Here is a 21,617-nt window from a genome sequence, read left to right as displayed (position 1 = left end):
CTCACCGAGCACGCGCCGCCGCCGCCCCGCCCGCCCCCCCGGTCACGTGGCCTCCGGCATGGCGGGCGCGCAGGGCGACGGCGGCGGCAGCGGCGGGAACGGGAGCGTTCTCCCCATCCGCCCGTACATCTGCTCCTTTCCCGGCTGCGACGCCACCTTCAACAAGGCCTGGCGGTTGTCCGCCCACCTCTGCCGGCACACGGGCGAGGTGAGCCGCGCCGGCTGGGAAGGGGGCGGGTCTGTGTGACCGAGGTGTGGCTGCCGTGCTGGGACCCCGCGTGGGCCCGGGCAGGCCGCTTCGCCTCGGGCGCGCCCGAACACGGCGGGGGCTGCGGGTTGTGTCCGGGGCCCGGTGCGGCCGGGGCATCCCGCTGACAGCGGCCTCCCGGGAGCGGGCGAGCCCCCGAGGGGGTGGGTTTGTGCCCTGGAACAGCTCCTCTCTTTCAGAGGCCGTATGTTTGCGATTATGAAGGCTGCGGCAAAGGGTTCACGAGGGACTTCCACCGCGCCCGACACCTCCTCACGCACACCGGGGAGAAACCATTCGAGTAAGGCCCAAGTTTTTGCTTCTGAAGGTGGAGTGCGGTTGTCCGTAAGGAAAGGGAGTTAAAACGGGGCGGGGGTACAGGGCATGCATGCCTGGCTTTGGCGTCATGGGCAGTGCCATAACAGTGCACACAGGGTGGGACGTGGGGATCAAACTCTCTTTCTGGCAGTGATCTATAACAGATGCTTAAAGGAATGGGCAGATCTCCCCCAAGAATACATTATTAAAAGGCTAACTTAGCCTCTGGTTTTTAGTGTCTTCAAAGCAAACTTTTGTATTTGAGTTGTTTCAGTAATTCTTCTGTGTTCCTCTAGTACAGTGCTTTCAGTATCTGCTTGGGGAACAAATCACTGTTTGACAGCAGTGATAAAAAACGCGGTTCATTTACAGGTGCACAACTGATGGGTGCAATGAGAAATTTGGAACAAAATCAAACATGAAGAAGCACGTTGAGCGCAAGCATCAAAATCAGCAAAAGCAATATGTGGTGAGTAATTACCTTTGTACTGTACAGTGGAGGCTAAACAAGCTCCTTTTTGTGTATCTGGTGAAATACTTCAACTTGTTATTATGTGGTACTTACACAAGTTCAAATACCATGACTGGAATTTCAGCAAACACGTGAACTGAGCTGTCACTCTTTGGCCTCTAATAATAACTTAATTTCCTCAATAGTGTGACTTCGAAGGCTGTAACAAGTCTTTCAAGAAGCATCAACAACTTAAAGTTCATCAGTGTCACCACACCAATGAACCTCCTTTCAAGTAGGTGGATAATTTTAATACTGAACTTTAATGATTCCATTTAAACACTGTAGATGAAAATAGGTGCCTTTTTTCTCAGCCTTTTCATTGATGTGGCAGTAAAAAAAAAGATAAATCAATTTGTAGTCAGCACTGCAAGTTTATTTCTTATACTAGTCCTTTTCTCAGTGATCCGTTTTGAGCAACAGTCTTGGTGCTCTGTAACTTCAGCATTCCAGCAATTCCAGCATTTTTATAAAAAAATAACACAACACCCCCCCCCCCCCGGCCAGGTTGGAGTTCATAGTTTGAAATACAAGCATAAGAGCTTGCACAGTAAGGAAAAATACAGCTACCTTTATTTCCCAGTAAAATGCAGTGACTTGGCTGACACTGAAGTGAGTAGTACCTAGAAAAAGAGGAAAGACTTGGACGTTAATCTTGGCAGCTGTGCACTGCAACTCCATTTGGGTAACACATCACTGTAGATCTGCTGAAAGCAAAGTTCAGTCTTGTATTTCTTGCACGTGGGTCACACTTAACATGAGTGTTCATTCCACTGAAGTGAAATGCACTACTATGGTTGGACATAAGGAGTCAGTGCTCTGCTGTGGCTCTGGCTGCTGGTTCTGTACAAGCCACTTAAACCTTCCACTTTCCATCCTTTTATGTTTGAAGAACCTGCTGTGTAGGCATGATACAAGGCTTGACTTTTTAGCTAAAGCTCAACTTGCTGTATACATGGAAATTATGGTATAATCCTAACTCTCAAAGGCATCCAAGTCTATTAAAAAAATACTATGGAATTTACTTTTACAAGGTGGGGACACACTGATCTCTAGGCAAAGGGAAACTTGGATTATTTTGTTCATTTTAATTGCTCTTGACTTAAAGAACAAAAAATACATGGATACAGTGAAAGAAATGAAACCACTGTGTTTTGTACCTAGATGTAATAAAGAAGGATGTGGAAAGTGCTTCTCTACTCCAAGTCGGCTAAAACGGCATGAGAAGATACATGAAGGTAAAAGTGTTTTTCCTTGCTGCTTAAGTTACGTTTTAGCAAAGGAAAAAGGACTGCTTCCAGTGCAGAGTATGCACAGATGCATGACAGACGTGAAGTGTTCTGGGCCTAGTGATCCAGACAGACAAGAACACCCTTTTTGAGTAGTCAAGTGGGATACAACTGCAAGGCATTGCAGTGTTCAGTTACTGTGTGTTTGTGGCAGGCTGAACAGAGCTCAGGATTCCTTACTTCTTCTCCTGAGGTGCTTCCTTGTCAATAATCCATCTTTTGGAGATGGGCTGATGGTTAGGACATTAGCCTAGACCTCCAGAGCTTAGGATCAGTTGCTAGTTCTGCCACAAACTTCCTATGGAGCCTTGGCAGAACCACGTGTATTTTTAGTTATTAATGAACCTATGTGAGAGGTTTTTAAGTGAAATCATCATGACATGGCCTTGTATGTTTGAGGTAATCCTGCTACACTCCTATCCATTCTTTCATTGACAGATAACCAGCTTTCCAGTGATAGAAAAAATCAAAACCAAACCAAACCAACCCAGCAGACTAGGAAGACTACTCAGAAAGCTATGATTTGTACTGCGATTCCCTTTTTTTAAGACAGGGACTTTTTCATAGTTTTTTGAGCGCTCCAGTCCTGGGATTTAAATAGTGTTGACTTTTGTGGTTCCTGCCTGCTTGATAGAATGGTAGAATCTCTTTACACTCTGGAATATTACTGTATGGTCAGTGTTCTATTTTTTTAATATGCAGGAGAAATATTTATATAGAAGTAATATATATGATTAGTTATTTTCATCTATTTTAGAGAAGGTGTATGGCTGGGAGGAAGTCACTTTACTGAAGCAAGGAGAGAGAGTTTCACAAAATCATTTAGGTCAGAAAGGATCTCTGGAGGTCATAGGGTCCAGGTCCCTGCTCAAGGTGGTGCCAGTTAGACCAGGTTGTTGAGGACTGCATCCAGTGGTGTTGAATGTTTCCAGGGCTAGGGCTTCCACAGCCTCTCTGGACAACTGGTGTCAGTGATACAAAGTTTCTTACTTAAAGCTGTCAGGATTTTCTCTTGTTCTAATTTGTGTTGATTGTTCGTTGTCTTTTACCCCATTCCTGTGCAGTATGGGAGGAGACAAGGAATAACTGGCTTTTAATTTTCAAACACTGAAAGTGGAGTTCCCCCTTGTAAAACTTGACTGTTTGCCAGACCCTTTGTGCTTGTAAACATCTGTCCTGTCCAACAGGCTATGCATGCAAGAAGGAAAACTGCTCATACATAGGAAAAACTTGGACAGACCTTCTGAAACATAATAAAGTCAGTCATACAGGTAAATTCCAAATGCTTTAGTAAACTTATGATACAAATATGAAACCAACTGCTAATCTGGAGTCCTTGCTGAACTCATCAACTTGTCATTGTGTCTCAACTTGTCTAACTTTATTGGTAAAATGGTTGTCACTTCAGATCTTTGATGAAAATTCTGCTCAATATACTAACTTAGCTTTGTGATTCAGTTAACAAAAAATTGTTTAATGTAGGATTTCAGATCTGGATAATTCACATTGCATTATCCTCCTGAAGTCTCTAAGTTCCTTGCATTTCATGTTGATTTTAGCATTGTTCTAATGGACCACTAGGGTTTGATTTTGAGCTTCTGTAAGAAATCGTTAATTTATACTCTGCCTTTCTTTCTCCCACTCAGAGCCAATAGTTTGCAGTGAGTGTAACAAAACTTTTAAACGGAAAGATTACCTCAAGCAGCATCAAAAGACACATGCTGTGGAGAGGGAAGTCTGCCGCTGCCCCAGAGAAGGATGTGGAAGAACTTACACAACTTTATTTAACCTTCAAAGCCATATTCTCTCTTTTCATGAGGAGAAAAAACCATTCTCTTGTGATTATCCAGGCTGTGGAAAAGTGTTTGCAATGAAGGTATGTATTTTTTTAACTGTTCTTATCTGAATCACATAATCTGAAATTATAAACTTCTTTCTTTCTTTCCCCCCTGCTCTTTGTAACTGTAGCAGAGCCTAGCAAGGCACGCAGTTGTACATGATCCTGAAAAGAGGAAGCTGAACTTGAAAGTAAGTTACACTCTTGGAAAAGTCTTCTCAACCCTACTGTGTCACTGTAGAGGAGAGTAAACATTATCTATTATAGAATCAGACTTCAGGCAGGAAAATAATATCTAGTTAACTTGTGAGATCCTTAATTTATGAAGCTCCTTTAGCTAATGCAGTCCTGGCCTGTACATTGATTTCTTCTTTCCCCACCACAGCAGTAATCTTTACTCCACAGATATGTTAAGTTTACTGATTCTGGATCTTCTTCTGCCAGGCAAAGCGTTCTCGGCCCAAGAGGAGCTTAGCCTCTCGTCTCAGTGGCTACATTCCTCCTAAAACGCAGCCAGGAAAGGATAAGGTTGTGATGGAAAGCAAGACAGTGGATAAGGTCACAGAAAATGGAATACCAACTGTTGAAATTCAGACTCTGTAGCAAAGGTTAACCGAGACAACGTTCTTCATGGAATGACCAATGCAAAACTCAACAATGACTTTATCTAAAGATAATATTTTTATTTTGTTTTTTAATAAATTACTGTTGTTTACACCGCTTCAGAAAGTCACTGATGCAACTCATTTGACTTCAGATCTTCATTTTCATCTTTCATTACTGTATTGTTTTTCTTGATTTCCATTTTCTGGTGTTCTTTCAGCTCTTTGTCAGACATGTGCCTCAAAATACAGGTACTCACTCCTTCTCTAGCAACTTTTGGCTTGGAAAGATAAGTGGCTTTCTCAGACACAGTCTCCAAAATTTGATCAAAAAGTTCGAGCTAAAAAAGAGGAGAAAAATGGAACTAAATGAACACACAAACACAGGCAGAAAAATATTTCAAGCTGCTCTGTAATAACATGATCTCCTGCTTAGTTTAGCTATTAGCTGAAACAAGCTAGTCCTGGTTTGAGCACTTCACCTTTTCCTTTCTTAACTGTTTGTTCTTTACTCATAAGCAGGTTTAGGCAAGTCACTAGAGGGGCATTCAGCCATTTCCTAACACTAATTCACTATAGACATTACCAGGAAAAAAAATCTTGCATGGAGTATTTATAAAAAAATCCATTTATGCAAATGACACTGAAGTCTCAAGGCCCTGCAATTATACTGGTAAGTTGCCATCAACTCCCTAACATTTTTAGAGATGTTCATGTTGCCAGTCTTGGAACACCATTCCAGCAGTTTTTTACGTAGCAATGGACAACTAACCTTAGCCAAAGTTGCACCGACGCAGCTCCAGAAGAACAGTTGGTGAAATAATCCAGCTAAAATGCAGACAAATTTTTTTAAATCTCACTTTTAAAGTTTTCAGTGGGTGAGCCGGCTAAAGCCATAGATAACAAAATTGCACGAGCCCCATTAATAAGGTGGTGCTGCCTAGGAGTAGGAACTACTACTACTAGGACTCTGCTGTCCAAGCCAGTATTGCAGCTGGATTCTTAAGGAAGCACGATGTTTGAATTGTCTCTCTGAGCCTACTTCTCTACCCGTGTTTGAACAGGAGCAGCTTAAGGCAGGCAACCATTACTTGCACGGGACCTGGATCTTCACTGAGATGCTAAAAATTGCGGCAGTACTGAATAGGGAAGGTCAATACAGCTATTTAATGACATTGACTGGTCCAGCCTTCAAGAGTGCACTTACCATGTCTGTACTGCTACCTTTTGCTTGCCGGATGGTAACCTTAACATGGTGTTTCTTTTCAATCCACTGTGCTATCTGTTTAGTCTTGGTCTCCAAGTCGTTCCTGGCAATAGCTGAAGAAAAGGATAACTCCTTCTGAACCACCCCTGTTTAAAACAGAATTGAAACTGCGTTGGCTTAACATTTGACAAACTTGTACTAGTTGCTCTCTTTTATCAGCTTAGGGTGCTTTGTCTGCTTGACTCCTTCCTCCCATGCTGCTTTCTCAGAGCACCCCGATCTCATTGTCTCAGCATGTATCACTCTCACCTTAAAGGGTGCCTACTTGATACTCTCACACTCACTGCCACAACTGGGAGACTGAATGCATGTTTGAGGCACACCAGGAAATCTCTTCAGGGTGAGAAGGCTTAAGGTATTTTTAATGACATTCTTGTTCGTAGTTACAGTCTTGTTCTTGTTTGTAGGTCTAATGAACAGGTAAGCATTGGATCTGGAATTAAAGACTTAGTGTGCAAATTCCTGTGTTCTGCACATAGGACAGCTGAAGGTAAAAGCTTTGATGTTAGATAGCTCGTCATCTCAAGCCCACTTTATTGAATGCTGAAGTGCAATATTCAGTTGGAAGTGCGACAATGCCTTGTAATATATTTGAACTATCCATGGTCTCTTCCTCCTTGAAGTTTCTCTAAAGTAGTCACCACCTAAATAATATTTTTGTGGTTTCTTTAACAGAGCAACACATTGCCACAATAATGCTCTCCTCTAAAATCAGAACTCTACCCAAAGCACAGCTATCTTTGGTAGCCTGAGGATAAGAGAGGATACAAGGTCACACGCCTTTTCTAAAGCCAAACTCAGTTTGTTAAACTGCTGGAGCAGGTTGTCTTAAGAAAAAAACCAAACTGAAAAGTGTTCAATATTGAAAAAGTTTTCTCTTACTCTGTACAAGAAAGGGCTCCAGATTTTGTCTTCCTAGAAGCAAATAAGGAAGGGAGTGTTTCATGACTACTGGTGACAAACTATGTAATTATATTGGTGTATCTGGTCCTTAGTTTGTAAAAACTGCCTGTCACTCTATGCCTTAGTAAAAGAACAGAAATTCAGTGAGTCTCATGGAACTCACTGAGAGAATATAACTATTGAGAGAATATAACTATATTAGTTAGTTATATTCTCTCAAATAAAGGTATTTTTTTTTTAAAGTCAGCAGATGCCAAAATAGCAAATCCTGAGAGGGCAATAGAAGGCTTCTCTGGAAGACTGGACTAATCCAAAATTTTATTTTCACCACTGCAAATCCTTAACAGCACAGACTGCAGTGACATTACTTTGGATTTACACAAATACAAGTAAGAGGATTTAATCTGCTGAAACCACTTTTAATGCAGCATTTTTCAAAGTCCTCAGTGTTGTAGTGTTTACAATGTACATACCTGGCTTTGGACTTGCTTTTTTCTTCTCTGCACGTTTAAGCTGTTCTTCGTGAATCTGCTGCCCAGTCATTAGTCTGTAAACTGGAGGTTCTACATTCTCACGAAGCAGAACTAGTTTCAGGCCCTGTTGATCCATAAGTCTGAGTGCCTCTGCTCGGTGCATGTTTCCTAAGCTCTCTCCATCCTGGTTGATTACGTGCAAAACACGATAGGGAATTCTTCGCCCGACACTTCCAAATGCTGCTTTCCTTTTTGGTTGTGTGTGAGATTTTTCATCTGTACAAAATGGTTGAGTAAGCCCAAACACAGCTGACTTCCTAGGGTCGGGTACCAGTATCCAGAATGGAGAAAAGAGCCACTTTTGTGCTGTCTGTGTCAGAAGAGTGCCAAAGAACCTTTTTGCATATCTGTTCTCATTTCTGGTTGTTTGACATAAATGTTTCACCATGCACAAGGCAGTCATTCTGAGGAAGAAGAAAAAACAAGTTCTGAGGAAGAAGAAAAAACCCCATCAATCAGATTTTTCTAGTTATATTAGAAAGACTTGACTCCAGGTCAGTAAACCCTAATGTTTGTAAATACTCTTTTAAAATGATACATGGTGTTACTAAACAGAATGAGCAATCAACAGTCATTTTACAGTAAAAAAGGGATTAAACCCAGAGATAAAATCTGACAAATGAGCAAAATTTATGAGTTGATGTTACCTTCAGCATCTTAATATCTGAGCCCGAACGCCTTTAAAGGATCCCGGACTTCTAGCTCCTTTCTTGTCACTTTCAAATTTAAATTTAAATGAATTGTTACAGGTATCTATCCTGACAGGGTACTCACGAAGCTATAAACTTTCAAACAAGCTTCAAAATATACCCGTGCTTGAAGACTAGTGAAACTCATCTTTGAGACATTTTGTCCATTGGATTTTTTTTCCCCCATTCTTCCCTGGTTCACGAAATCCCCCTGGCAATTTTGGTGCAGCTGACCATTACTTGCGTTTTGTTCAGACCTTCAGAAATCGTCCGTTTTCTAACAGCTGCAAAAAACTTTAGAAATAAAGAGCAAACTGTGAGTATTCTCTGCAGGTTTTGTATTCTATGTTTAAAAGGGAGCAATTGCAGGAAAAGCCAAGGACGATGCAGGGAACCAAAGACGTGTCATACCAGAGGAGTTGGCAAGAGTGTGACCTCTTTAGCCCAGGAAGGAACGTGACTCCACTCTATAAATACGTGCATGCATACACATACACATACATACATACATGACATTGTGTAAACATGTATCCATGTGCATACACACACATGGAAAAGGCATAAAGCATCAGCAAGGATAAAGAGCTGTTTATAATTCTAAGCAGTGCTGGCACAGGAACAAGTGAAAAGACCTGCCTCTGAATAAACTTAGTCTGAAAAGGGGACTGTCTGGAGCCTGGGATGGACCTCATACCTCAGCAGTAGGGACAAAGTCCATGCAAACTGCTTGAAGAAGGAGCCAGATGAGTTCATGAACAGGGCAGCCTGATAACAGCTAGGTGCCACAGCTGGATCCAGAACTCAAGCTAACCACAGGACACAGAAGAAAAGTAACAGGATATCCACAGCAGTCTAAAACCAGCTAGCAGAGCTACTGTCCCTTCCTGCCCCGGGCTCTGTCTCTGTCCAGTCCAGACCCCTGTGAAAACAGCTTTTTGTCTGGCTGTGACAACAGCCCTACGACTGAACACCCACTGCCAATACCCAAGTGTCTTTGTGCATCATCAGTGCAGCCACACAAAAGCCTCGATGTCCTTATTTTTTAAATGTTTTCATAAACCAGCTCTGGATCATGCACTGCAGACTTGGTCTGCAATCCAGGCATCACTGCTGCATTATTAAATGATATAATTGAATTTATCTTCCTTTCAGAGGAGCCTGGCTTGCCTTTGAGAGCTACTGATTTATAAAACTAAGTAGCAGTATCAGCAATGGAATAGCAGCTTATTTGAAGGAAATGTCGATCTTGCTCTGCTAAACACATGGTGTTGCCTTTATACTCCTTCATTCTCTGCTGCTATTTAAATCTAGTAAATCCAGCCTTAGCTGTCTGAAAGAAAATAACCCTCTTCTTTACGGAAGGGTTTTTCTTCGCGTAACACGGCAGGTACGAGTGTTTCGCGTCGTGCATTTCGGTCATCCTTGTGTTGGCAAGGACGGCTGACGTCGCTGGGTGGGAGCTCTAAGGAGCGGGCAGCTACGGGCATACTGGGAACCGTAGGAACAGCCGCGCTTCCTGCGGGAGCAGCCGCGGTTCCCGTGCTGGGCGGCCGTCACGGGAGGTAGCCGCTTCCCGCGGGTGTCCGTCCTGTGAGCAGGGAGGAAGGGCTGTGCGTGGGGCTGTCGCCGTGCCCTGCCGTGCCCGCGTTCCCGGCTGTGCGTGCCTGTGCCGTGCCCGTGTGCGCGACCCGCGGCTCCCTGTGACCCTCTCTTACCTGCCGGCCGGGCCGGGCCGGGCCGAGCCGCCGGCCCGCCGCAGCAGCCGAAGGACCGGCCCGAGCCGCCGGGAAGTTGCGGAACGCCCCACCTCTCCCCCTTCCTCTTCCTCCTCCTCCTCTTCCTCTTCCTCCTTGCGCGCCTCCGCCCCCTGTCCCCGCCCCGGGCGTCCGCGCGTGCCCGCGGGCGTGAGCGCGCCTGTGCCGGTGCGCGCCCGTGCCGGTGCGCGCCCGTGTGAGCGCGCGTGGCGGGTGCGGGCCGCGGGCCGGGGCCGTGTGTGCCTGCGCCCGCTCCCTGTGTGCTCCCAGGCCGGCACACGCGGTGTGCCCCGTTCTGTGTGTGCGGCTGTTGGGAGCTGCTGTTCCCTGCATCGCTCTGTGGACTCCCGGTGCGCCTTTGCTGCGCTGCGGTGGGTGTAAGGACCACGGCTGGGACAGGGCTCCCACTGTGCCCAGGGGCCGTCCCAGCAGGGCGGTTTGTTGCTGTGAGCGGGGATTACGTGGGTGCTGAGTGCTGTGTGTGTGTGTGCTGAGGCATAGAATCATAGAATTTGGGTTTGGGTTGGGAAGGGTTTTTAAAGCTCACCTATTCTAATCCCCCTGCAATAAGCAGGAGAGCAGAAACATCTTCAACTCGATCAGGTTGTTCCGAGCCCTGTCTGACCTGATTTTGAATGTTTCCTGGTATGGAGCATCCACCACCCCTCTGGGCAACTTGTGACAGTGTTTCGCCACCTTCCTTGTAAAAAACTTCTTCCTTACCTCTAGTCTAGATCGAACCTCTTTTAGTTTAAAACCGTAACTCCTTGTCCTATCACTACAGGCCCTGCCAAAAAGTCTGTTCCCGTCTTTCTTACAGGCCCCCTTTAGGCACTGGAAGGATGCTGTGAGGTCTCCCCGCAGCCTTCTCTTCTCCAGACTGAGCAGCCCCAGATCTCACAGCCTGTCTCCATAGGAGAGGTGCGCCAGCCCCCGGAGCATCTCTGTGTCCCTCCTTTGGAGTCGCTCGAGCAGGTCCATGTCCTTCCTGCGCCGGTGGCCCCGAGCTGGATGCAGCAGTGTAACACAGCACCCGTGTGCCGTCCCCACCCGCGGGGCTGCGGGCCGGGCTGTGTGCGGGGAGCTGAGTCTGCAGGGGTCAGCAGCGTGTGCGGCTCTGCAGCTGCGTCAGTCACTCCGAAAGCGGCTCGGATGCTTGGATTTGTTACCTTCTTTGGGAGGCTCTGCCTTGGGTTTGTGAGCTCCTCCATCCGGTTTGGAGACAGAAACCTTTGAAAGAGAAGCTGAAATTCATGTGCAAGCGTTATATCCCCAGCTGTAAGGAGCACGCTATGGCAGTCAGCCGCTGGACAGCATGGGAATTGCTGTTCCTGTTGCTCTGGAGACACTGAGGTGTGCTGAGGACCTCTTTCCAGAGCCCAGGTGTTCGTGTCTATCGAGGGATGCTGTTTAGCCAGCCGGGCAGGAGCTGGAACAACACTCAAAGTGTGCTTGTGTTCGGAATGTAGTACAAAATGGAAGCAGGTGGGGGGAAGGCCTTGTCTGCTGTCCTTCCTGCTTAAAACCAGAACTTTTTAGCTTACATGCTTTAGGCCACACCTAAGTGACCCGTCTTTCCTGTCCTCCTTTTCTGCCCAGGAGAAAGAAATGCAATGCAAATCTGATCTTTATCTTTTCGGGTTATCTTTATCTTTCGGTCTATCTGATCTTTAGCTTTCTGTTCTTAACTGTGGTCTTAGGATGGTGTAGTTTCATGTGCTTGCTGTTTGTGTTTTGTCATTGTGGTACACACGTGAAAAAAGGGTCTGTCATTGCTTCAGGCTCTCCATCTTCACAGAAGACATCATGTGGTAATTGTGTGCAAACCCAGAAAACTTTACTAAATCAGTTCACAATCTGAAGTTCATTCATATCACCTTAGCCTCATTAAAACTCCTCTCCTGCAGTAATGAATTTGGAAAAATGCCAGTAACAGAATTAGCCAAATAGATGGTGAGCTGTGTTAAGAGCCTGAATGACAACTGTAGCTTCTCCTATTATATGCAAATGGAGCCAGGTTTTTCCATCCTGCTCTTTTCTGCTTTTTATTATTTCAATCGGGCTTTATGTCTTTAGAGTTGTAAGCTCTTTGGGAGCAGGGATTACCATCACTTACATCAGTAGAATGCCTAAGAAAACCGGATCTCAGTTTGATGCTATTGAAACATGCATTATTGAAATTCTACAGTATCCAGATGTGGAGAGAGAGATATTCCTCAATAAGAAAAGGCGAGACAAAAGGGGTTTTTACTGCTCTTTTCATGGTCTGGAAATCAAGTGTGGAATTTGAATAAGTATGAAGGGAAATTTTGGCAGAGCCGAAGCCTGGAGAGATATTTTTTTCATCATCAGCTCTGCAATGTGCATTAGAAGAGAGCTTGTCAGCAGCCCTGCTTGCAGTTAGCTACTATTGCCACTCCGAGAACCATCCCCATAAGACAGATAATTTTCAGCAGTGTTAGTAGCAGCAATAAAGCTAATAATCCTCTTCACTGTGATAAAAACTACCTGCATGAAAGCAAGGTACTTCAGAGCATACAACTCACATTCCTTCTCTCCCCCTGTTATTTAATTCTGTTAAGTTTAACCTGATGCTTGTTTTACTTCATCCCTTTCTAATTAAATTTAGTGTGCCAAGAAATAGTGCAGCCTTCTCATGCTGTTTGTCCTCAATTAACTTGATCTTTCTGGGGGTTCATTGTACTCTTTCTCCTTGTTCTTTGTCTCATGTCTGTTTACACTGTAATTGCCCTGGGGCCATGTTTTTATATGTGCCTTCCACAGCGAGACTGCGGTCTTAATTATTTGAAAGACACTATCATAATAAGTGCAGTTAATAATAACTTTCTTCCTTCTACTTTGCCTGATGCACATCATCCTCTGCCCACCCCTGACAATACAGTCAATCATTTGTTTGCGTTTTAATTCCTAAATCTTCATCTGCCTTTCTTTTTTTTTTTTTAATTTGACATTTACTTACAAAGTTGTTGTTTTCACTTTGTTATTTTTTGAGCCTATTAAGGCCTGTTCTGCTAGACCTTGTGCCAAACCATAGACATTTCATTCCCCAGATAATTTTAAATGCAAATATATGAGAAGGGGGGAAGGATGGGTGGATGGAGAGGTTTCTTGTCCTCGTACATGAGCAGTGCAGTGATCTGCCAGTTTGGATGTTATTAATGTTAGTAAGTATTGTGAGGCTCTAGATGCTACTGAGAAGCTTCTTCCACATTAACAACTGATCTCTGGGGGATGGTTTCTGTGTCCCCTAAGGATGTTGGAAATTGGTTCCAGGTCTTCTAAGTTTTGGGGTTAATTTCAAAATCAAAGAATCACAGAATCATCAAAGTTGGAAGAGACCTTCAAGATCATCTAGTCAGCCATCAATTCAGCACCAGCATAGTCCCCCCTAAAATCTCCCCCAAAAGCTATTCATTGTGGGTACAGTGAGCAGTTTGTGATGCCCAGCAGAGAGTGAGGATGCCTTTAGCTAGATGACAATGTGTTCACCTGGAGATCCAAGGCTATAGTTTACTGTCATTCAAACTTCATCACTCATTTTGTGGGAACAGGAAGCAAGCTGCTGAAGTGCCTTACACCTGCAAGGAGCTCTTACCTGCTGGCTCTGGGTGGAGGACTGGTCTTTCCTTGGTCCACAGTGAATATCTTGCTGCTGCCTAAACTGGAGCTGTATTTAGGAATATCTGGTCAAAAAAATTTCAAATGCCAAACAAGGTAATCAGGAATTTATTGCTGATATTGTGGGGTTTATGCAGTGCCTGGGACCCTTGGACATGGAGCAGTAGCAGTGGGTGGGACAGCAGGTTTTTTCCAGTCTTATTACTAAATCTGTTATTAGTCTCCTGCACACTTGAGCTTACAAAAGTACTGAGCATCTGGAGGGCTGCTTACCCTGTGCACCTCTGTTTTCCTGTTTTTTCTGTATAATTCCCTCCTTCACATGGCATTTCAGCAGGGAAGCTTTGGGGAAGACGTGGAGAGAGTCTCCTACTCCTCCCCACTTCCCACTCCTGCTGGCAGCTGGCATAGCCCCCCTCCACCTTCCTGCTGGTTATAATCGTGGCTGTGTTTCTGCAGACCCCTGGTTCAGAGCGGGGCCGTAGCCTCCCCTTTACACTCCTTAGTATTCCTTTTCCCGTTAGTGTTTATAAAAGACTTTTGCACATAACTCAGATGAAAAACTCCCTTGTGCTGAGCTGAGCATTGCCATATGGCAGAGAACACGTCAGAGTAAACATGTATTTAAAGGACACAGAAATTCTGGGTGTGTAGTAGGTCCAGATTTCTGGATCTGCAGTAGCTCATTTACTCCTTTTCCATCCACAGCTTTTGAAAGTTGCTTCCTACACAAACTTCTCTATTTTTGTTCTAGCAAGAGACAGCAAAAAATTAAAGCCCAAAAATTTTGTTGTAGTGAGTGGTAAATGGTCACTGCTAACTGATGCTCTGTGCAGAATATACAAATATAGTTGAAACAGATAGTTTTGTTTGATTTCTGAGATCTGCCCCTGTTGTGGGAATTAAAACAAATCTTTCGAAGATGCATGCTCTACCATTAAATTGCTTGGGCTGAATTACTGAATCCAGGCAAAGAACCGATTTTGCTCCATGAAAAGCAAGGCTGACTGAATTTATTAAAATGTTAATCATAGAGCAAGCCTGTGGGTCCCTGGGGTGAGATGCAATTAGAGTTAAAACTTCAGAGTATAGAAAGTTTTTTAACTGTCTAGTTTTACATCTTGACTGTAGGGAGAGGAGTTTCCACTGTACATTGAAGACATTGTTCTACAGCCTTTGCAAGTTGCTGGGTTCAGCTGCGAAGATTTTAAAAGCTGCTTTTGTTGGCAGCCTAGGACACATCCGTGACCTTATTAAAGTGGAAGTGAAAGCTCTCTTCTTTTTTTTTTCTTTTTTTTTTTTGCAACAGTAAATCTACTAATTTTACAGTCAGTTGAACAGCAATAGATTAATTTGTTTAAAGTCTGCATTCACAAAGAAAATGTGAACTTCGCTGCCTTGAATACCCGAAACTACAGTGCGATATTTAAAGGGTAGAAACTATTACAACTTGCCCTAGAATGGTCCAAGCAGTTCCCTGTCACCTGCTTCTCAGCACAGGTGCTGACCTCCCCGTCTATTCTATCCCTCCTGACAGACTAGCAGCCAGGCTGGGGCTTTGTGTGCAACAGAGAGCGCTTTTCCAATGACTGGGCCAGTTTTCTTCAGCAACCACAGGAAGCAGAATAAAGAAAAGGTTAAGGGCCACCACAAGGGTCAGAATGGGTTAAATTTAGTTAACATCAGAGGTTATAGCTTTTAACAAGAGCATGAAGGAAACTTATTCGAAGATGCAATTTGTTTCTTCTTTGTCAACCATTATTTTTTTTTACTCTATTGATAGTGACAGCTTAACAAAGTTTTTATACGCCAGGGTTTTCATCCTTTAGAGGATAAAGAACTGTGATGCAAAAAAGAGATGCAGGTGGAAGACTTTATAAAGCCTCCATGATTTTCAAATTGAGGGTTGAAAGTAGGCTCCCTGCGTGGCTAAGTCAAAAATAATTTGTAAATGTTAAAAAAAATACACATTACGGACAGAGGAACTGCTTTTTTTTTTTCCTCCAGTGTAGCTTGCCAAGAGTAGTGCTTTATCAGAAGCCTTACAATCTGCCTGATTCGGTATGTATTTTTTTCCAAGGTAATCTTATTTTCTTTTTTATCGCCCTCTAAAGATGATCAAAGTCAAATGCCTCTAACAACAGTCTTCATCATCATTTCAAGATATTTTAGTCTATAATGTACAGTCTTGGTGTTTTTGTGGTTTTTTTCTCCCAATTTAGTGAAGAAGCAGAAACTAGAAAATGCACCCAGTGTAGTTGCAGTATCAGGTTCTCAATCAAATTCTTGGAATGCAAAATGAGGAAAGTTTAAATTTTTCTGAAAATTATTGAAGAAAAATAATTTTTAAATGGTGCAGTAGCGTTTTTACATTTTTGTACACAAGAGATCATCTTCTGCCAGTCATTTTAAAATCAAAATTAATTAATAAAATCACTAAATTTTTTTGTTGTTTTATACTGGTACAAAGTAGAAACCTGAAACTAAAATTTAATTAAGTCTGATAATTCATAACTACAAACAATGCATTTTGGTGGGTTTCTTTTTTCTTTTTAACATGTTTTCCTCAAGGGAAGAAAAAAGCTAATGTGATCGTCCTGTCTCCCTAACCATCTGTCTCTCTGCAAGTTCTCTCAGCAGTTTTAATTGCTTGGACACTTCAGCCCAGTTTGGCAAAGAAATGGGAGCCTCAAAGATATTGTACATTTATAATAACTATATGTATTTCTGGCAAGTTTTGTGAGAGCAGTGGAGAGACCTTCGAACTGGTGTCTTGTTCTGGCAGAAGAGTTCATCTGCTGACCAGACTGCATATGTGTGTGGGCTGCCCAGGTAGCACACAGGTATTACCAGACCTGATTGCGGCCTTTCAGTGCTTAAAGGGGTCGTCCTCTTTAAGTAAAAAGGAGCAAATTAATTTTTTACACTGGCAGATGGAGATAGGACATAGGGAATAGTTTTAAATGAAAAGAGGAGACATTTACAGTAGATATTAGAAAGAATTTTTTTGCTCAAGAGGGTGGTGGGGCACTGGAACAGGTTGCTCAGAGAAGTTGTGGATGCCCCATCCCTGGAAGTGTTCGAGACCAGGTTGGTTGGGGCCCTGAGCAACACAGTGTAGTGGGTGGCATTCCTGCCTTTGACGGAGAGGTTGGAATGAAATGATCTTTAAGGTCCTTTCCAACCCAAACGAGTTTATAATTCTATGATGCCATGATCATCTACAGTCCACAGTATCTTTTGCCTTGCCAGCTGCTCAGGGGCTGCATAGGTGATGTAAGGCTGAGGGGGATTTAGAGACAGGAGAAGGAGCCAGAACATTTTGAGAGACAGGAGAAGGAGCCAGAACATTTTGATGGCAATGGAGAGGTGTAGGGCATATGCTGGGGTGATTTGGATCTATAATCCTGGTATTTGATACTGTAGGTCTGTTGTAGAAGATAGGAAGGCTGGGAACTGACAACACAAGCCTCAACAATTCCAGTGTCAGTTATTTCAGTGCTCACTTGCTCACAGGAGAAATTTCGTCTGATTTGTGGTGTCATTGCTATCAGTGTGACAAAGGCTTGAAGCTTCCAATTCACTTGCTGTTAACTCATGCTAGTGGTGGGTTCCCAGCTGTAGAACCAAGAGCTGGTTGTTCTCTCCAGAGGGCTGGATTGGGCTTTTTGGTGCAAGTGATCACTTTGACCTTTCTGGGAGAGTTCTGTTTGGAATCAGTTAGTATGAACTCTTTTGTTGGTGTAGAATTAATCCTTCCCTATGGGACAGCTAGCACATCTAGAGAAAGTCTGTGCAGATCATAGATAGAAGCATTTGCACTGGTATGGTGTACAGGCAAGTGTATGGACTCTTGAGAGGTTAAGGACTAGAGAAGGGGAAGGGGGAGCTGGAGAAATACAGGGTCTTCTCTGTTCCCGAAGATGAGGGAAATGGCACAATCCAGCCCAACCAGTTGAGCACTGTGTACCCCCTCTCTCTTCAGTCCACATGGGACCAAAGCCTCTGCTGAGGAGGTGACTTCGAAAGGCCTAACTGCAGTGAAAAACAAATGAGAAAAAGTATGGATCTCCACAGCCCAGACAGACTGGCCTGGAAAAACACAACAAAACCTCCCACTTACTATTCTGCTCACAAGCTGCCACCAAAACTCAGCTGTGAGGAGAATAAGAGCATCTTTTTAAAAATGTAAAACTGTCTTTTTTTCTTCTTCTTCCTCTGAGCTGGTCTTACAGGCTTTAAAGCATTAATTTCAAAAGCTTCACAAAAGCAGCAGGCATCAAACAGTCCAAGCTGAGTGGAAGCTCGGGGAGGAGAATTGCAAAGTAAGTTGTGAGGGTGATGGCTGCAGACACGGAAGCAAGGTTGGTTGTTTGTTACAAGTCAGTGATCATAGCTTGCTTTTAATGATGGAGCAGCAGAGAAAGAGAGTTAGAGCAGCCCAAAGAGCCCTGGATTCACACAGCCTAAAGTTCAGCTACATCTTTTGTCTCATGCTTCTGTTGTCTGGGTGATTCTTGGATTGGGAGTCAGGAGATGTGAGTTTTGACTGCAGTGCTGACGTGCCCTGTGACCTTGGACAAGTCTGTTCATCCCCATGCTTCTCCTCTCCTCTTTTTGCTCACTTAGAATCTCCCTCCCTTTTTCCTTGCAGTGTCTTCCCCCAGTTATACATCTGGACCATGGCTATCAGAATGCAGCTGTGCTCTCAGGTTAGGCACTGCTATAGTCTGAGTGAACCGTAAAGAAATACTGCACTGAGCACTTCACTAGGATTCTCCTGTTATCTCAGGGCTTTGCTGACAACCTTAATAAAGTAAAAGTCCTTCAAACGACAGTGTTCCTGCCTACTGCCCAACTGCCTGCTTTTTCTGTAGCATCTTGAACAAGAAAAAACATCAATTATGATCCCTGGGTTGTCAGAAAAAAAATGATTTATACTATTTCATACTTCCTGATTATTGGTAACATATTTTTTGTTCCTGAAATCTCAGCAGTAGCTTCAGTACTTCACTGTGCCTAATTTTCTTCAAAGTGAATTATAAACCAGCATGCTGCTATATATCTTACTCATTTTTATAGGTTTTCCTTAATTTTGCTCTTTTGTGGGGTTGCAGTTCATGTGCCTGAGACTAGAGACAAAGCCTCCTTCAGAATTAATAACACAATACCTCTGAAACGTACTCCATTTTATCCCCATAAGGATGGGGTCCAGTGCCAGGATAGCTTGCTCTGCAATGTGATCTCAGGAAAATTGAGTATGTTCTTTAAGTTCAACTTCCCTTGTATGTGCTTCTCTACCTGGTCCACGATGTCAACATCATATAAATAAACCCTACTGTGCTCTTGGGAAAAAAAATTTACATCCTTCAGCAACAAAGCATGCATACCAATAATCCATATCTGCCCTTGCATCTCTTTCTGTTCCAACCAGAATTCAGACTGGATTTTTCCATGAGATCTGTAAGGAAACTCATCATCCAGAGTTTTGTGTTTCATGTTTTCCTACAATGTTGTGTCTTTTTTCTTTATATCAGGTGTGCTCTCAGACAGCGTCTACAACAAACCTCTCACAGCTTTCAGTGTCCTGCATAAATTGTCTGATCCCAGAGTTTGTGCAGTTGTGATTTCAGATCCCACAGTGCATTACCTCATGCTTGACTTTGATAGTGTCCCTCCCCCTTCCCTTCTTCCCTCCCTCCACATGACATAGGATTATAAGAACAAGTTTATGGCTTCAGGAGAAATGGCTGTCAAAGATAATTTAGTACTTTGTGATAGAAGTGCAGAATTGGAGAATAATTTGGGTTGGAAGGGACCTCGGAGGGGTCATCTGCTCCAGTGGTATACTAAGAATTTTGGAGTATGACCTCAACTTGGGTGAAAAAAACCCCCTTACTTATCTGTGAATCAGTTAAGGAATTAGCAGGACCTGAGTGGTTCTTCCCTTTTACATTCTAATGAAGGGTGGAGACCCTTATGTATACATTTTCTTAGAAGCAGTTACAGTCCTACAAGTTCAGTACACTTGAATATAAGAAAATAATCTGTATTTGAATAGAACATTGAAAACTTTTTAATCATTTTAAAGCACTTTAGTTGTGCTGGGACATCTTTGCATTCCCAGCAGTTTATGAATTTATTTGGATTCATATGCTAGTGATGCTTACATGGTATCAGACCATAAGTTATTTACATAAATTAAACATGGATGATGGAGCCACAGAAATGAGTCATAACTTTTTCTTTAAAGAACAGCAGGAGGTAATTGTTTTCATAAGGAATTCAGAAACCAGCTCTGCATCAGAACATATAATTGTACTCAGAAATCAAACAGATTATTCCCATATTCTGCTAAGATCAAGTAACCATCCAACACAGATGGCATTAGAAGGACTGAGCAGAATTTATTCATGCTGTAAAGGCTCATATACATTTATTCTGTTTAAATTTGTAGAAGGGAAATCATTCTGCAAAATATGCTTATAAAAAGTTCTGTAAGTAGTATTGACCACAACACTATCTGAAAAAATATCTGAAAAAAAATTTATTAATCTGCAGCTATATAGTGTTCCCCTATGTTCAGTGTAGTATAAATTTAGTGTCTGGCCCTAACAAGTAAGGGCCTGAGTATATATAGGGAAACTGAAGTTTCTTGTTTGTCTGCTTACTTACAAGGAAATAGAGCAACAGAGCTGGAATCATATTTTCAAGATGCAAATCTCGTTAATCTGAAACAACATGTTTCAACATGTCTCTGAAAAAGATAAGAGTTCTTGTTAGCTATTTCATGTCTGGTTAAAAATAAAGTGGGAGAAATCACAGTATCTTTTCTGAAATGGCCAAAAAAGGGAAAAAGTTAAAAGCAAGCCTAGAAACCGGGCCAGTTGGTGCTTTATTTAGTGGTTCTTTTTCCATTAGCTCACCCTACTTTTGTAAACTTTGGACAGGAATGCTGTGTTATAACAGTAGCATTTGCTTTGCTTTTACAGTTCTGTATGCGGATAATGAAAAACAACTGTAATTTGTGAGCTCGAATTATAATTAACTGATGCCCTAGAAGGTAAAGAGTTTCTTCTAATTATGTTCAAAAAAACCCAGTCACAAGCCAAGCAAAGTGATTTATATAAAGTAAATGTATCAAATGTCTGAATAAATATATAGAGGCTATCCCACTGTTTTTTATTTTGTTTTAATTGTATTAATTGTAGATCCTTTGGTGTATTTCTGATAAAATTAAATATTGTATATAATGTAGCAGTTCATTGGAGCCAAAGGCTTTGCTCAAGAGGAGCAAAAGGCAGGTTCAAGTTTTCACTCTATCAGCTTCCTATCAAAATTTTTGATCTCTCATTGCTCCAGGCTAGGTATGTGAACCTAGTTTTCCACGTTCACATGCAGTCTTCCCCAGATGTTCACAAACTGGCTGCAGGAGAAACAGAAAAAGCATACAGATTTTCCAAATTTGGATGTATTCAATGAGATTAAATAATTAGCTTTTGATTGGCAATCAGTATATTTTTGTACAGTGGACAAAGCTACTGATCTTTTTGTCTCAAACAGATTTTGTCCAAGTGTAGAGCCGGATGATTTTATATGGAAATGCCCTGAGGTTCTTCATACCTTCATTGCCCTCTGCAGGCTGGGTTTTCTAGCTGAACTAAATTTCATTAAGTACACCAAGTACTAATTTTAGTAAATTGTGCCTCAGTAATTAAGCTGAGCTCTGAAAAGAATAGAAATAGGAATAGAAATAGAAATAGAATAATTTCAGTTGGAAGGGACCTACAGCAACCATCCAGTCCAGCTGCCTGAGCTCTTCAGGGCTGACCAAAAGTTAAAGAATGTTATTAGGGGCATTATCCAAATGCCTCTTGATCACTGACAAGCTTGGGGCATCATCCCTAGAAAACCTGTTCCGGTGTTTGACCACCCTACGGTGAATCAACCCACTCAGCTCAAAGGATGCCCACTCTGAGTTCCTCTGAATATTCTGAATAGCATATCCCCATGGAGATGTGCTTTGTT

General features: G+C 42.8%; 2 protein-coding genes and 1 long non-coding RNA gene across 6 annotated transcripts; 2 read left to right on the top strand and 1 right to left on the bottom strand.

Moving 5' to 3' along the window:
• The first annotated feature begins 39 nt into the window (after nucleotides 1–39).
• Nucleotides 40–4,924, top strand: GTF3A (general transcription factor IIIA). 3 transcript variants are annotated; one of them, XM_042014221.1, is made up of 9 exons: nucleotides 40–208; nucleotides 448–548; nucleotides 938–1,034; nucleotides 1,223–1,311; nucleotides 2,241–2,314; nucleotides 3,553–3,636; nucleotides 4,012–4,241; nucleotides 4,337–4,393; nucleotides 4,647–4,924. In XM_042014221.1, the coding sequence occupies exons 1-9, from the start codon at nucleotides 59–61 to the stop codon at nucleotides 4,803–4,805; spliced, it is 1,041 nt and encodes a 346-aa protein (XP_041870155.1). In that variant the 5' UTR covers nucleotides 40–58; the 3' UTR covers nucleotides 4,806–4,924. The 3 variants fall into 3 exon arrangements, with proteins under 3 accessions (XP_041870155.1, XP_041870154.1, XP_041870156.1); XM_042014220.1 differs by having other exon boundaries at nucleotides 4,334–4,393; XM_042014222.1 differs by lacking the exon at nucleotides 4,337–4,393.
• On the bottom strand, nucleotides 4,861–10,008 carry MTIF3 (mitochondrial translational initiation factor 3). Of its 2 annotated transcripts, none has more exons than XM_042014225.1 (4): nucleotides 9,912–10,008; nucleotides 7,448–7,911; nucleotides 6,012–6,157; nucleotides 4,861–5,145 (listed from the first exon to the last, which is right to left on the bottom strand). In XM_042014225.1, the coding sequence occupies exons 2-4, from the start codon at nucleotides 7,908–7,910 to the stop codon at nucleotides 4,933–4,935; spliced, it is 822 nt and encodes a 273-aa protein (XP_041870159.1). In that variant the 5' UTR covers nucleotide 7,911; nucleotides 9,912–10,008; the 3' UTR covers nucleotides 4,861–4,932. The 2 variants fall into 2 exon arrangements, with proteins under 2 accessions (XP_041870159.1, XP_041870158.1); XM_042014224.1 differs by lacking the exon at nucleotides 9,912–10,008 and adding an exon at nucleotides 8,318–8,872.
• A 111-nt stretch (nucleotides 10,009–10,119) lies between these two features.
• Nucleotides 10,120–20,761, top strand: LOC121657965. The gene is made up of 2 exons (XR_006013806.1): nucleotides 10,120–10,321; nucleotides 10,771–20,761. It is a non-coding gene; the product is annotated as an uncharacterized LOC121657965 (long non-coding RNA).
• Nucleotides 20,762–21,617: the final 856 nt, after the last annotated feature.

Source organism: Corvus kubaryi, unplaced genomic scaffold, assembly GCF_017639235.1.
Source record: "Corvus kubaryi isolate FWS band 111438036 unplaced genomic scaffold, C.kubaryi_AGA036_p1.0 split1-65, whole genome shotgun sequence".
In the NCBI taxonomy this organism is placed as follows: domain Eukaryota; kingdom Metazoa; phylum Chordata; class Aves; order Passeriformes; family Corvidae; genus Corvus; species Corvus kubaryi.
The sequence above is the reverse complement of the archived record's forward strand: the minus strand, read 5'-3'. Positions and strand labels throughout refer to the sequence as shown.